Consider the following 15,652-nt stretch of genomic DNA (forward strand, 5'->3'; position numbering starts at 1 on the left):
TGATGGGTGTTTCATTTTGAATTTAGGAAAATGATGCATAAGATAAAAAAGTAGACTTTGCTTTACGAGCTGTCCAATTATTGAAAATAAAATTGCTAATAAAATTATTCACTTGTTATTCACTGTTATATAATATTGAAAATACTGAAGTTTTGGTTTACATGAACTTGATTGACAGCATCAGAATACTTGCATGCTCTCGTTGAGGCCAACATCAGGTGTCCTAACTTCATGCGATGCGACAATATTCCAACGACAAGCTATTTGGCTGTCTGCACCAAACACAATGACAGAAACATTTAAATACCATTCACTGCACTCCAATTGGTGAGAGTGATAATAAAATGAATACATATTAATTTTAATTTTATTAAGAGTGTATAGGTTACTGAGTGACTGATGTTGTTGGTTTGGAAGGAGTCACACCCATATATTTTTTTTCCAACCATTTGCAATAGATAATTTAATTTTCAAGATCTGAGGTAAACTATCTTCTGCTCCATCCAGTAGTTTGGCAATACATGTCATTTATGTCAATAAATATTATTTAACTCTAAATGAAGCAATTAATCATTACCTGAGGCGATCATTGTCATTGTAGTTTATGCTTCATTGGAATGGGAAGTTCTGTAGTGTTTTGAAGTTATGGGAAGTTCTGTAGTGACGTTGTGCCAGTAGAAAAAAAAAATCTAAAAAAAATGTTTGTGAAGAAATTGTTTCTAAAATTGAAATTTGGAGCATTCCCGTCGCAGATAGTTAGGATAAAAACTCCTTTTAACACGGTAAAATACCATTAAAATCGCACGTTTAAACCACAGTGCCATACATCACACTGTAGGACACAGTGTAAGCATGAAGCAGCAAACTATTAATAGCTGTGTACACATTGTCATACTAATAGTTGTCTGAATTATTTGTAATCATTTTAATTAATACATTTATTTATTAATCCGTTTTTGCTTTTTACTTTTGAAGTTGTCTTAAATAATCAAGATTAATTTGTTACTAGAGTTTAACTATGATGAAGTCTTTTTTATTAGCATTTACTAAACTATAGCAAATAAACTGTGAAAACGCAATCATTATTTTTGGTGTTGCAAAGCTACCTGAAAACCATGTTCAAGGTGTACATGTATTGGACAAAAGCAGATTTAAAAAGCCAAAGCATATGTTGATTTAATATAATTAATATAAATTAACTGATAATTAAATACTACACATGGCATTTTTTTTAAAGAATAAACAGCATTTTTCACAAGTGCCTAAATATTTTTACAATACTGTATCTTTGCAGGTAAGTACCTTGTGTACCTCCAAATGTCTTGGAGATGTTGGCACCGATCTTCTGGATTTAGGCCCAATTCCATTTTTTTACCTACTCAGAGCCTTCCCCTTGGCCATTGAAACAGAGTGTGGGGTAGGCATGAAAAAACCATAAACATTTACGTTGTCAATGCAATACAATACTGCAATTAGTACCAGATCAATACAATTATACATATAAGGACCACTATCACTACCCCAAAACTACACAGGAAAATAAAATAAAAACTTTTGTACCTTATAGTTGGGTAAAAATCAATGTAACTCCATTTGTTAGTTACAGTATGTGAGTATTTATTTGTCTAAACTAATAATATAACTGCTAGTTCTACTGCACTTTGCACTTTTGGAGTAAGTCAAGATTCTTTTAAATTGCGATATATGCAAGTTCTTTGATATGAGCACTTGACCCATTTGATGCCCTCTGTGGTCTTCACATAAATCATTTCCAAAACAATAATTTAGTTGTTTTATGAGCTTGCTGTATTTAAACTAGCAGATGACCACTTACCTCCGTATGGACAGCTTTTCTCGCCAGTCTGTCAAGTGGCTCGCAGCTTATGTCGGTGGACTTGAGATGCAGAGATGAGTTGACTGCAGTACAGGGTTCGAGTCTGGTTAAGTACAGTTTCAGAAAGCAGGTAAGACAATTAAATAACAGGGTAGGAATGTGGTAAAATGTGGTAAAAATCAGGATGCTGCGAGGGCTTTTGTTTTTCAAAACACTGTTAGTTGGGTTTAGGGAAGTGGTTGGGTGGGGCGATTGGTCAGTCAGTCAGCCGACAGCACCCTCTGGTGGATTTACGAGAGAAGAGCAGGCAAGATGGCACTCGCGAGAAAAATTTGAGATCTCAAAAAGCGTACACAGCAGCCTCTGGTGGATTCACGAAATCAAAAACAGCATAAATAAATAAATAAATAAAATAAAAACATACCTACTGAGACATATTTTGCGATCTCCAGAAATGTACTGTATATAGGGCTATCTTTTCGAAATGAGCCTGGGTTGCAATTTTCATAAAGGGTGAAAAATTCTTGCTTTTCCCAGTACCTAAGAGACCACAGTACAAATCAAAGAACCTATAATACTTGCTGTCTTGGTTTTTGTAAAGAGTGAGTCAAAGAGTGAACAGTCTTAAAGGGCACCTATGGTAAAAAATCTACTTTTCAAGCTGTTTGGACAGACATATGTGCATACTGTATATGATGTATAGACCGTCATATTGGGGTGATATTAGCACACCCAGTGCTTTTTTTTCAATTTAACAACATAAAAAACGGTGGACCAATTGGAGCGGTTTTCAGATCGACCGCAACTTTACGTAGGAGAGCGGTCCCCCCGCCCACCAAAATTGATTGACAGGCGCGTCATCATATCCTCAGTTTGTTGATTCACGTCCGCCATTTTTAGCGTGAGTCAAAGCAATATCACTAAAGGAACACCCTAGCTCTATTTTTAGATGCAAGGCTCATTGGGCTCAACACAAGATCAATATTCTCCACATTATGGCTCTAATCGGAATTATTGGTTGTATCTTTAGGTAGGTTTGCAAACATGTGTACTTCTCATTGAGTCTACCTTATACTTCAGCCTTTTGCATTTCTCGCGATCACAGAAGCTCCCTGTGATCTTAACTAGGTGCTGCTACACCTGACGCTGTGCCATGCGTTTTAGAATTCTAAACATAGGTTTCTATCAGGGTACACACAACGGCGCGACAATTCGGGACACTTCATGTTTCTGCCGCGCCACAGAGAGTGTCTGGTGTGCCGTGTCACGGCTTTGAGCGACACATCCGGTGCCTCAGTCAAAGTTAATTCAGTGTGCGTGGTTATTAGTCTTGGTGTACAAGCTCGGTACTTGAAACTAGCACACAGTTGGCTGTAAAACTATACAAAGACACAAATGATTTTGTACTCTCTGCTTGGTCTGTGTCCGAGTCGTATATGTACGACTGATAGCTGATCCTCTCACCCCTGCTCCTTCTCTCAGTCTGCCCAAACACAGAGCGGGTGACCTCATGGCTCCGCCCCCTTGTTACGTTGGGCGGGAAGCCGAAACTAATCTACATGTGAAGCAACACACCCCCAAATCAGCGATCTGTGGACACACCCCCAACATGACACTTTTTAACACATTATAATAAAAAAATCTGAATTGTGTTTTGAACTGAACCTAAACTGGCACACTCAGAAGAACCATAATATTAATATTACATCATAAAAAAGAGGTAAACTATGTGCTCTTTAAAACAATTACTCTTTAATTGGCAGCAGATTTAGGTCTGTTATTTTGTCTGAATGTCTCAGCAGCATGCAGCTCTATTGACAAATTTTCATGTGAGGTGAAAAGTTTATCATGTCAGTGAAAACTGGAACTGCCATATATATTTTTTTGCCAAATTGTGAAACTCTACTCCTTATCTATGCGTGTGACTAAACTGATGAATCAGCATTAACATGACATCCCCTCACCTCATCAGTGCAATATAAAAAGAGGAGAGTGAAGAGACCAGGTACTTCTCTGCTGCTCGACTCAACCCAAAAGGAACATGAGGAGGCTTGCGTCATATGTTATCTTTATTGTCTGTTGTGGTCTGGCATTGTCTCGTAAGTACTTGCAGTGTAACAACAATATACTTTTTAAGTGATAGAGAACGCTTAATTAATGCTACAGAGAAAAGGGTCTAAGAAAAACAACAATTTGGACTGCTTTTATCACATCATTTTATCTGTGTGTGTTATTTCACCTCAAAATGAACACTGTGGCATCTTTTACTCATCTCTATGTCATTCTTTAGGTCTTTAGAAAACAAATGCATGTATTTTTTATCAAATATCAGAGATTTTAATTCCCATTAGAAGTCTGTTCACTGGATTCATCAACATCGATACATTGATAGTCAAATTCAGTGCTCAGTTTGTAGTTAATTTGCAATTACTTCACAAACCAATTGTAATTTGACAATGTAGAATGTCAGGATGAAGGAGAGAAAAGGGCTTGAGTACAAAACGACAACAAAATGTACAAAAATGCATCATAAATTCAGGGGCAAAAGAAAAATGTTGTAAACTATTAAAGCTATGTAATGCCAAGTGTAAAAAAAACACTAATAATAATAATAATAATAATAATAATAATAATAATAATAATAATAATAATAAAAATAAATTATCAGTTGCACAGCCAATCAGCGTTCTGCACTTTTACTGACAGAATTCTCTTATCAAAAACTGAAAAGTGGTGAAGTACAGTACTGTGAGTTAGACATTCATTGAGGAGTTTCAGTGATTTTAATGGGAGCTTTTGCATCTTGTAACTTGCACTAAACTAGCATCTAGTCTGTCAGCAGAGAGCGTACATGTCTCTTGCATAAAGCTTGAATGCCTGAAAATAAGCAGTTGGTATCAATTGCAAAAATCCTGATCGAACTACTTTATCCAGTAGTATTCAACCCCAAACTCTGATGCTTCAAACATGCACTGTTGGATCATTGTTTTTTATGGGGGCATAGAACTTAATCTCATTGGTTATCACTTGTCAGGCATGCATGTCTAAGCAAAACATGCCTTCCCTGACCAATATGAACAATGTAAAGATTGTTCAGTCATGTTATATGTGAATAGGTCATATGTGAATAATGTTCATCCCTTCAGAAGACTGATCTGCGCAATTAATGCTATTTAATTGTTCTTATTTAATTTCTTAATTAACCTTTTGAAGCATCATTTTTCTCAATGTAGAAATATTTTCAGATTTGTACACTTCCATTTGTGTTTCGAGGATAAACAAATTTATAATAGATTTAGTGTGTCAAACTGTAAGTGATGACAAAATTTCCATTTGCATGAATAACTCTATAAAACACAAATATCAGCTCATATTATTAAAAAAAAAGATCTGTAATTCCTTAAGTGTTGAAAATACATGTTATCTTGTGAAAAACAGAACAACCAGAACGAAAATGCTTGAGGGAGAAGGTCATTGTGTTCCCGGAACTGAGCACCAACACCTGGGTGAAGCTCCATCCCAATGAATCCATGACTCAGACTGAATTTACTGTGTGTTTGAGATTCTACCCTGATCCAGAGAGCTCCAACCCATGTCTGTTTTCAATTGCCACACCATCCAATCCTCGAGACATTTCCTTATTGTGGTTTGTTGACACCAAACAATACCAGTTGGTCATTCATAACTCTCTGGTCCAGTTCAATGGTTTGCCATTAAATCTGAATCAGTGGAACACAATTTGTGTTACATGGGATGTCAAAAATGCTCTTGCGCAGATGTTTGTGAATGAAGTAGCCAGCATTAAGAGGGTTGTAGGCCCTAAGCAAGCTTTTAAAGGAGAGCCTGTCATATCACTCGGCCAGTGTCAGACCAAAGTTCACAGTGCCTTTCACCTGTCCAAAACCTTCACAGGTTTCATATCAGATGTGCATATGCACAATCAAGTCCTAACCATCAATCAGATTAAGACCTACATGGAGGCAAAGAGCAAATACAAACTTGGTGATTATATCAACTGGCACAATCTGATGTACACCATTTTTGGGTCTGCAGAAATCAATGAAAAGCATCAGGTAACCTTCAAAGTCAAAGAAGAGCAACCATAATACACCTTTGTACTGCATTGTATTGTAACATGAGAAATGAACACTGTAAATTCTAACATGTTCAGTTTACTTAAAAAAAGTTTGGAAACCGATTGCCTTATTTTTGCAATATAAACTTACAAGGAAATCTTAAGTTTAGTTTATTATTGCTTTAAAGTAAGAAACCTAAAACTTCTAAAGTAAACTAACTGGTAAAAATCAAGTTAGTTTACTAGAAAATTCTAGTTAACGTACTCTTGAATATTTAGTAACCTTACTTAGGGTTTTATAGTAAGATTACTTTATTAACTCTATTTAACTAATACTGTTATACCATGTTCAGTTAACATCTTAAATGCTAGTAGTGTCAACATTGTTTTAATCCACCATTTTAAGTAAAGTCAACTAAAGAAACTACGTGCAATCGGTTTCCACATTTTCTTCAATTAAACTGAACATAAAATATAAAGTTCAACTTACAAGTAATGACATTATACAGGTCTTAAATGTAAACATTTTATTTTACAAAAAGAGCAGTTTCACAATAAACATGATATTTTAGCATGACAATACACTTGTACACATTTTTGTAAAAACCTGTTCTAAAGTGCTGTAACAGCAATGCAGACAAAAATATAATAAAAAAAAAAGCACAACCCCCAAGCTTACTAAAATGTTTGAAAATCTCTCTCTCTCATATATATATATATATATATATATATATATATATATATATATATATATATATATATATATATATATATATATATATATATATATATATATATATATATATATATATATATATATATAAAATTAAATACTTGGGGAAAAAAAGATACTTAAATTAGTGTAATTAAACATGCCATTGCACCAGCACCTTTAAACATGGCAGCATGTAGACACTCACAGAGGAACAGATATTTAGCTTTAAAGCTGATTTTTTTAGACTGTGAAGTTTAGATTTTCCTACAGAAAATATCACATTACTATTGTCAAAAGAATTGAGTTTGGTACCAGTACTGAATTTTGGTATAAATCAATACTGAAATATTAAAAACATCCATTTACCACCAATATTTGAGCGCTACTGATCTTGTTCTTAAACACAGCTGATTGGCCACTGTGTTCACATGCACAGTCCAAACAAAGTTACACAGACACTGAAGCATTTCAAAGCCATGTCGATCAGCTGATCTGTCTATAAGCTGACATATGAGCTATCTGCTGATGGATCGACTGATTGACAGTGCTTTGAAATAATCCAGTGTCTTTGTATCTTTGCACCTGGTTAACAGAGGTGAAGAATGGTAAAAACGATGAACTTCATAGCCAATCAGTCATATCTGTTGAGCATGTGAACACAATGGCCAATCAGTTCTTGCAATGTTAGCTGTAAATCGCAACTTTAAAATTTCAGTACCGATTGGTACCAAACTCAATACTTTTGACAACCCTATGAATCACAATACATTTTTTTGGTAAAAAAAATGTGTTTTAAACACCAAAATGCTGCAATTCTGAATGTAACACTGCAAACAGCAACATGGCAAAAGCAAACAAACAAAACAATGTTTTTTTTAAATGTTTGAAAATCCTTTAACAGAACCTTTAAACATTAAACACAGCAGCATATAGGCACTCGCAGAAAAAAAAAAAACACATTAAGCTTCCCTCCCAGCGAAAGCAACACACGTTGAGTAAATACGTTGCTTGTAGTCTTTGGGTAGTCCGAATTCAGTGCGTAAATCAAAGCAAAAAAGCAGACCTACTGCGTGTGCCAAAGTAGGGACATCATCCATAACCACTTTTCCTTCCAGTATAATGGCCCACATTGAGGTCCTTTAGATATCTTCACACAAGACAATCAGCAGGCCAACATCTACTGCACTGAAGTCAGACTCTACATCCACATCCTATGAAAAGAGAAAGAAAAATAACTAAAGTTTGATATTCTAAATGACACTAATAAAGCATGTAGTGGCCAGGAGACCAAAAGCATATGTGAAAAAATTACAATTCCTTGTGCTGAATTTGGTAACACTTTAGTATAGGGACCAATTACTCTATTAACTCGTTGCTTATTAACATGACTATTTAAATCTACACACATTCACAACTTAATTAAAATCAAGCACTTTTTTTTCAGGATCTATTTTTTCCCCCAAGACCAACAAGCAAAGTCAGTCAAAAATAATGACTGTCCAGCAGCTGCAGGAGGCTTCACTCAGTGTCCATAGTGTACAATAAATTAACTACATTCAAATGCTTCTTATAAGAACGCCTTGCTTTGCTACTCCTTCAATGTAGACCAATGTAATAGATTTGCTTGTACTGTTCCTGTTGTCATGATAATGGAATTTGGTACCAATCGATATTGAAATCTAAAAAAAACATCCATTTCCTGCTAATGTTTGAGCACTGTTAAGTGTCATTTCTGTTGAGCATGTGAACACAATGGCAAAACAGTGCTGTTTAAAAATGTGCTCAACAGTGCTTAATGTTTTTGAAAATTTCTGCATCAATTGGTACCAAATTCCAGTATCGTGACACCCTAGCTCCTACTCCTCCATATACCAAATATTGTTTGCTCCAACCTTAAAACATGCCACTATTCTATAGGAACTTTACATTTTTTAAATTAAAGAAACACTGTAATGTAATAACAAACTGAATTAAAAGTACCTTTTAAACATTTTCAAGAAACTAAATGCAAATGTGTGAGAGACCATTTGGTGCTACAAAATCAATATATTTTGAGGGAAAAAATTATAATAAACCGAGAACCGATTCATGAATGCACTTGGTTTTGCTAGATTTAAGCAGTCAGTCAAGTTTGCATTATTTAGCACACTGATTTTTTATTTATTAATAAATATTTATTTTAGAGAAAAGGGATGTTTTACTATGGCTTTTGGAGCAAGGGTGCACCCATCTACAATCCCACAGCAGGTGACTTCACAGGGTTGGCTATTATACGGAGCATCTTTTGACTTTTTGGCTTTTAACACTATCTTTTTACATCTTAATCCAGCAGGTTCTTCCAACAGAAATTACATTACTCTCAACATATTACATAGCTATTACACTTATTAAAAACTTTATTTTTCAAGCTAATATTCCTCTTTTTCAAAACAAGTGTGTTTAAAAATGAAACAAATGCATTCATTACTTCACTGGCCTATGAAGCTAACTGACCCTGTGACGTCACAAGTTGCTGTATTTGCAACATGGCATTGCTCTTGCTCCAAACGCCATAATAAAACATCCCTCTTTCAAATACTTACATTAATTGCATTTGTTTTATTTATTTATTTTTTTATAAAATTGGAAATGACTGAAACTAGAATGACTGCTTCATTTCCAGTCTAAGAAAGCAGAAACAATAATATTACTTACAAAACACATCCAGAAAAAATCTTTAGACCCATCCCTCAAAAGTACTGAAAGACCCGGAAGAACTGCTGTGCGGACAAGCATTACATCAGATGACTGTGAAAAAGTAAAGACAGACATAAGTTAGACATGCATTATAGCCCAGTGGAAACAATCAAATGCAAATTATAATTCAAAGATGATGTCCCAAAAATACCTTTGAATAAATTTGTTCTCATCAAAATCTCATCTAGTTTTCTTCTGCAATTTCCTCCTCTTTTTGAAAATTTCAATCAAACGAGCAGTGTGTGTCCAATGCAGCGTTGAACTCGGATCTTAAATCTCATCCTAATATTAAAGTGAATTCTGCAAAGATCTAATCAAAAACATTATTCGTCGTTAATAACATTCAAACACACAATTTCACAAAATTACACAAAGTTTTGAAAAGGAAACAAACCCTCTGCAGCACTTGTATCAGCTGGTGTTTCCTTTATGACTTCCTTCTGGATGTCACTGTCGTGCACAAAAACGTGAAGTGTTATTGACATGGCTAAGCAAAATTTTAAAACAAAGAAAACAGTAATCAGAAACACATGCAATGATACAATGCAAAGCCATTTAGCAACATATGTAACATTTTAATAGTGTTTAAAAAGTTGTGCACTCTTTTCTGATGTGCAGGTGCAACACTTACATTTCCACTGCATATCAGCTCACAAACTGGTAGTCTGAAATAAAAAAGAAAAAATTAATAAAGGGTATAACGATATTACAAACCAAATACCATGCAAAAATATGTATCACAATACTCTAATTGTGTGCTACAATCCAAACAACACTGTAATTGTTCAAAAGTATTTGCCTTAAATAAGTGAAACCTTCTTTAAAAGTGCAAACAAACAGAATTGGCAAAGCCCGTTTATACTTTTAAAGTTTCTTAACAGAAACTTTGCTTATAACAAAGGCTTGTTGATGCCATTGTGTGACATTGAGCTAACAAAGGGATGTTTCTGTGCTTGGTTATACGAGTCATCATAAATTAACAGCTACCATTTCATCACTAACGTATCCGTCACACATATTCAGTCGCGTCTGGTCAGATTTATTTGTCATTACAGCAATACAAAAACACTCCATTGGGGTAAACGTAACGTTAACACTGGAATAATTCTCCAAAACGGCATGAAGAAAAGACAAATAATATATATTGCGATTTTTACAATATATGACTTGTCTGTGTTCTTAAATCTCTCTCGCATTTTCACAAGTTTAACTTTTAGTTTCATAGGGATTGTTAGCATAAGCACCCTTTAGCATCATGTGTAAATATGTATCTGCCTCATACGGTGACACGAATCGTAATCGCATCGAAATCCTAAATTACTAACGACACTCACGGGTCCATTTTGAGCTGAAACTGCTTTAAAATGTTGTAAACGTCCCGGCGATCGTGGAAAAAAGCGACTGGTCTGGTCATGAGCCGCTCGCCGACGGCGGACCACAGCTGATCTCCTCACCTGCTTCAGGTTACTTCTTAAATTAATCTTTTTTTAAAACACGCATATTTTCGTCACAACAAGTGCCACTAAAGTTCAACGGTAACTACTGTATTTGTAATGCGGCTAAAAAGGTTTCGTTTTCTTTTCTTAAAATGTAGATCTACTGCTGTGTTAACGTTACATCTATTTGAATGGATTGCGCCACGCAGTGTTGCCAGATGTAGCTGACTGATTCCAACCCAAAACAGCTCTAAAACCCGCTGAAAACCAAAAAACTGCCCAAAAATCTGGAGAATATTATAACCTGTTTAAAAGTTGAGGAGCGGGGCGAGGATGTCGTGTCCTTGGGAGATCACAGCCGTTGTAAGCGTTGCAAGTACACGATCAAATTCAAAACCGCCCAATCTGGCAACACTGAGCGCGCTCTCGCTCTCTCAGTGCATCATTTGAAATGGCGCGCCCGCTCTTTAAGAGCATAACGCCCACTTTACAAATTATATCTACAAATTATTAATAGTTATTAAAAGGAACTAGGAAACTGAAAATAGCTAATCTAGTAAAGTAGACAGTATTGCAAATAACGTGCAGAGGTCAAAACGTTTAGTCACAACATCATGGGCTAAAAACTAAGTTCACAAAACAGCAAACAATACACAAAGTGCAGGGAATAAACAGATTACTGATACTATACAAATAAAATCAAAGTAGTAATTAAAATGAAAAGTTTACCTTGATTTACTGCAGTACATCTTCTCAAAATGAAATCCTGTCCTTCGACGATGGTGCTGGGTTGGGTTGTGACTCGAGATGGGGGATGGGAAATCACCACCCAGTACGCATGCGTAACAGCATGACTTAGCCCTTATAAGCAATTTTACTCAAATTACATTAGTTATGGGAACTTTATACCTTACTATGTCAGTAACACTAATACATTTCTAGTAAACTCAACAATTTGCTTAAAATTAAGTAAACACACTAGAATTTTCATAGTAGGGAATACTATTCGCTTTTACAGTGAATAAACATCAATGAATAAACAGTGAACTGGCAATGTTTCAGTTTAATGATCAGCTTGAGTAAAGCTGACACAGTGACTTTGAGTCTCTATGTACTCTGAATGAACCCTGGCCCTGGTTGCCTGGTTTGTTTATTATTTTTGTTTTTTGCTTAGTTGTTATTATTTTTTTGTTCTATTTTGTTAGAATAGGTTTTATTAGATGTTAAATATTTATAACAATAGAAGCTAATATTCATTCATTATTTTCTTTTTTGCTTAATCCCTCTATCAATTTAGGGTCGCCACAGTGGAACGAACTGCCAAACTTATCCAGCACATGTTTTACGCAGCGGATGCCCTTCTAGCTGCAACCCATTACCAGGAAACATCCATACACACTCATTCACACACATACACTACGGACAATTTAGCTTACCCAATTCACCTATACCACATGTTTTTGAACTTGTGGGGAGCTTTCGGAGGCAGTGGCGGTTCTAGTTTAAATGGCACCCTGGGCGAACCACCCCATACGGATGCCCTTCCAGCCGCAACCCAGTAATGGCCAATATACCGGCCAATATTATTATTACTAAAATTATTATTCTAAATAAATCACAGAAATCAATCCTAAATGTAACTGGAAAAACTGGAAAGACACAACTGGAGGGATATGCAAAGATCATTTAAGAAATCTTTTGCATGAATATTAATGACAATTCTATAGAATACAAAAAAATAAAGTAAATAGTATCTCAAAGCTTTTACTGGGGCTTGTTTTTTTTCTTCCTGTCACTGTCTTCCCGTGCCGCCCCCCAGCAAGATGCCGCCCTGGGTGATCGCCCATATTGCCCATGCCTAAATCCGCCACTGCCCGGAGGAAACCTGTGAACACACAGAGAACATGCAAACTCCAGGCAGAAATGCCAACTGACCCAGCGGGGCTCGAATCAGCGACCTTCTTGCTGTGAGGCGATTATGCTACCCACTGTGTCACCATGCTGCCCTAGAAGCAATATTTATTTATTGTTATAATAACAACTAATATTGTAATTATACTTATTGTTATTTCTTGTTTAGAAAGAAATACTTTGAAGTACTTTTAGACTGCAATAAAACATTTGATATTTTTATTTAAAACTAAAAGAGGTTACCTTGAAACTTATAGAAAACAACAAGTTGTGTTCAAATCAAACAATATTCACCCACTCACTTTCCTTCGCCTCAGTGGAATGAACCCTTGTGAATACGATGTGAACATGCCCCAACCAAACAATAATAATTATTTTAGAATTAAAATTGAAAACAACAAAAGGTAAACAAATAAATAGAAATAAAATCAAATAATTATACGCTGCTTTACCAACAAAGGCCACTATTCAAAGGCACCACTTGACCTTTCATTTTCAATTATATTCTCAATATTTTTGGACAAATCCTAGAAAAAGTACATTACCACAAAAACTGAAGTTTAAGAGATTGTAAGTGTGTTTATTTGCTTTCTATACATTTTTTTTTTGTTTTGTTTGCACCTTCTTATCACAATTCATTTTGAATATTCAATATGAAAAGTACACCCTTAAAGCTCATTAGGAGCTTTTCTATTTAATTTGTCAATATTAGATAGGGTTAAGAATAGGATATAATTGTTTTGAACATGTGAACACACTGATTTGGTTTCTCAATTCTACAAAATACACCACATATCATGACTATCATGTCATCAATTCAGTTCAGTTCATCATTTTGTAAGAGCTAAATATTGATTTACATTTCCCACCTTCAGTATTGGCTCACTGTCAATGCTGAGGTACTTGGAAGGACATCAGCTGTGTAAACCTTATGCTGGATAAGTTGGCGGTTCATTCCGCTGTGGCGACCCCTGATAATTAAAGGGACTAAGCTGAAGGAAAATGAATGAATTTATTATGTCTTAAGATAATAGAAAATCTTACTGCACATTTTATTTATTCAAGTTCTGGTTGTAAAATTATGTGGTATATTAATTGAAATGTCCCTTTTATCTATTGATTTTGATATGTTGTCTATGATGTTTATTGTTTGCATTTGATTTGTTCGTTAATTCTTAAAAGAAAAGAGAGATTACAAATCTTAAATCTCTTTTCTTGCTAATTCTAAAGGTTTAAATAAATACATGAATAAAATTTCCTAATGTCTTATTCAAGTTGATTATCCTAATTATTTTGTAATGTTTGTGTAATGTTCTGAATATTTGCATTTTTTTCAGTTCTTTTCAGCTAACTTGTCTGCTGTGCATGTCTATTGCACCTTCTGTAATGCATGCACATGAAGAGTTAATGTGTTGTATCAGTTTGAGAGAACAGGAGATTTTGTCTGTAGGAATAATAGAACTGGAGTCATACAGTAATTCATCAAGTCGCAGCAAATAAACTGTAATATCAGCGGATTGTGACAAGATTGACAAACATGGAAACTTCTGATGTAAAAGTAAATGAGCAAAAGGGTAATAAAAGAGGCTCATGGACTCTTGTGTCAAGGGTAAGCAAGTTCACTTCAAAATGTATTTATTAAGTAACAGAAGGTTACATGTCATTTATTAGAAGCAGTCAGATTGTTGAGACTAATATTTCAATAATCTTAATAAAGACTGATTATATTAAAAAGCTCTAGAAATATCTATCTAATGAATGAATGAATGAATGAATGAATGAATGAATGAATTCAATGAATGCAGCCACTCAGGTCTGCTCAAAACAGATAATATTTACAAGAGCTTCAGGGGCCTTAATAAGTATAGAATGATACTGTTACATTAGCATGGAGAGAGTTGGCAGCGTGGCTCATATTGGCTCCCGCTGTGTGGTGTCAGGGGCCAGATTCAGGAGCTTCAGGCAAGTGAGCCCTAACAAACATCGGCAGGGGAGAACAGCTATCTTTAACATGGCAGCCCCAATACTGCATCCATAACTGTCCCATAATGAACACACACCTCATGCAAGTCTGATCAGTGTCTAGCGGCAAAGTTTGTATTTTGAAATGCAGGGACAATATGTCTGTGAAAGATTGCAGAATTTCTTTGATATGCAGTGTGTTGTTTGTTTAGAGTGGTCTGATGTGGTCGAGAGTTTATTTGAGTGTGCAGGTCTCGGCACTCAAGCAGAAGATTCCGGAAATGTTTTGCTGAAGAAAGTACAACTTTTAATACATAAACATTAACTTTGCTTTGTTTGTTTGAAGAAGCAAGTCAGAAGTTTAACTTCAGATTATCTGCCCCCTCTTTCTACATCTCTATTGGTTTTGATATGACTGTGTTATTTTACCTGTCAGTCAGAAGCTGGGCAACTGTTTTCAACCATTTTGAAGTGCTCTGCTTCCTTCCGTGGTTAAAAAAAAAAAAAAAGCTTTAGCAATGTTCAAACTCATCTTTTATCATGTCCCATCATGTTTGGCTTCTTTACTCTCTGTATGTCTATTCCACACTGAAGATTATTATTTTTTTATTTACTAATTTGTTTTTTTTAAGTTAAGTGGTTGTAAACAATTTATTTGGGTTAAATTGGAACAAACTAATTAAGTTGCACATTACTAAATATAATTTGTTTAAATTTAACACATATAAATTGTTTGCAACAATTTTGCTGAAATAATTTTTTTCAGTGCATTTAGCACACTCCAGATTTATTAAAAACACTAAAAGTAAAGGCAACAACTGGGCTCCTTAAGTGTTTTATTCATTTTCAACACTTAAGAATTGTTTTATTATAACTTTTATAACTATTATAAATTGTAAACTTATATATATATATATATATATATATATATATATATATATATATATATATATATATATATATATATATATAAAGTATACTTC

The 15,652-nt window shown here is 34.8% G+C and overlaps 1 protein-coding gene and 1 long non-coding RNA gene across 2 annotated transcripts; one reads left to right on the forward strand and one right to left on the reverse strand.

Moving 5' to 3' along the window:
* Positions 1–3,858: 3,858 nt before the first annotated feature.
* Positions 3,859–5,975, forward strand: apcs (amyloid P component, serum). Its single transcript, XM_056471411.1, has 2 exons — positions 3,859–3,933; positions 5,273–5,975. The coding sequence occupies exons 1-2, from the start codon at positions 3,876–3,878 to the stop codon at positions 5,938–5,940; spliced, it is 726 nt and encodes a 241-aa protein (XP_056327386.1). The 5' UTR covers positions 3,859–3,875; the 3' UTR covers positions 5,941–5,975.
* A 3,595-nt stretch (positions 5,976–9,570) lies between these two features.
* Positions 9,571–11,039, reverse strand: LOC130240196 (uncharacterized). The gene is made up of 4 exons (XR_008838740.1): positions 10,695–11,039; positions 9,992–10,025; positions 9,755–9,810; positions 9,571–9,670 (listed from the first exon to the last, which is right to left on the reverse strand). It is a non-coding gene; the product is annotated as an uncharacterized LOC130240196 (long non-coding RNA).
* Positions 11,040–15,652: the final 4,613 nt, after the last annotated feature.

The sequence above is a fragment of the Danio aesculapii genome, chromosome 13 (assembly GCF_903798145.1).
Source record: "Danio aesculapii chromosome 13, fDanAes4.1, whole genome shotgun sequence".
Lineage (NCBI taxonomy): Eukaryota > Metazoa > Chordata > Actinopteri > Cypriniformes > Danionidae > Danio > Danio aesculapii.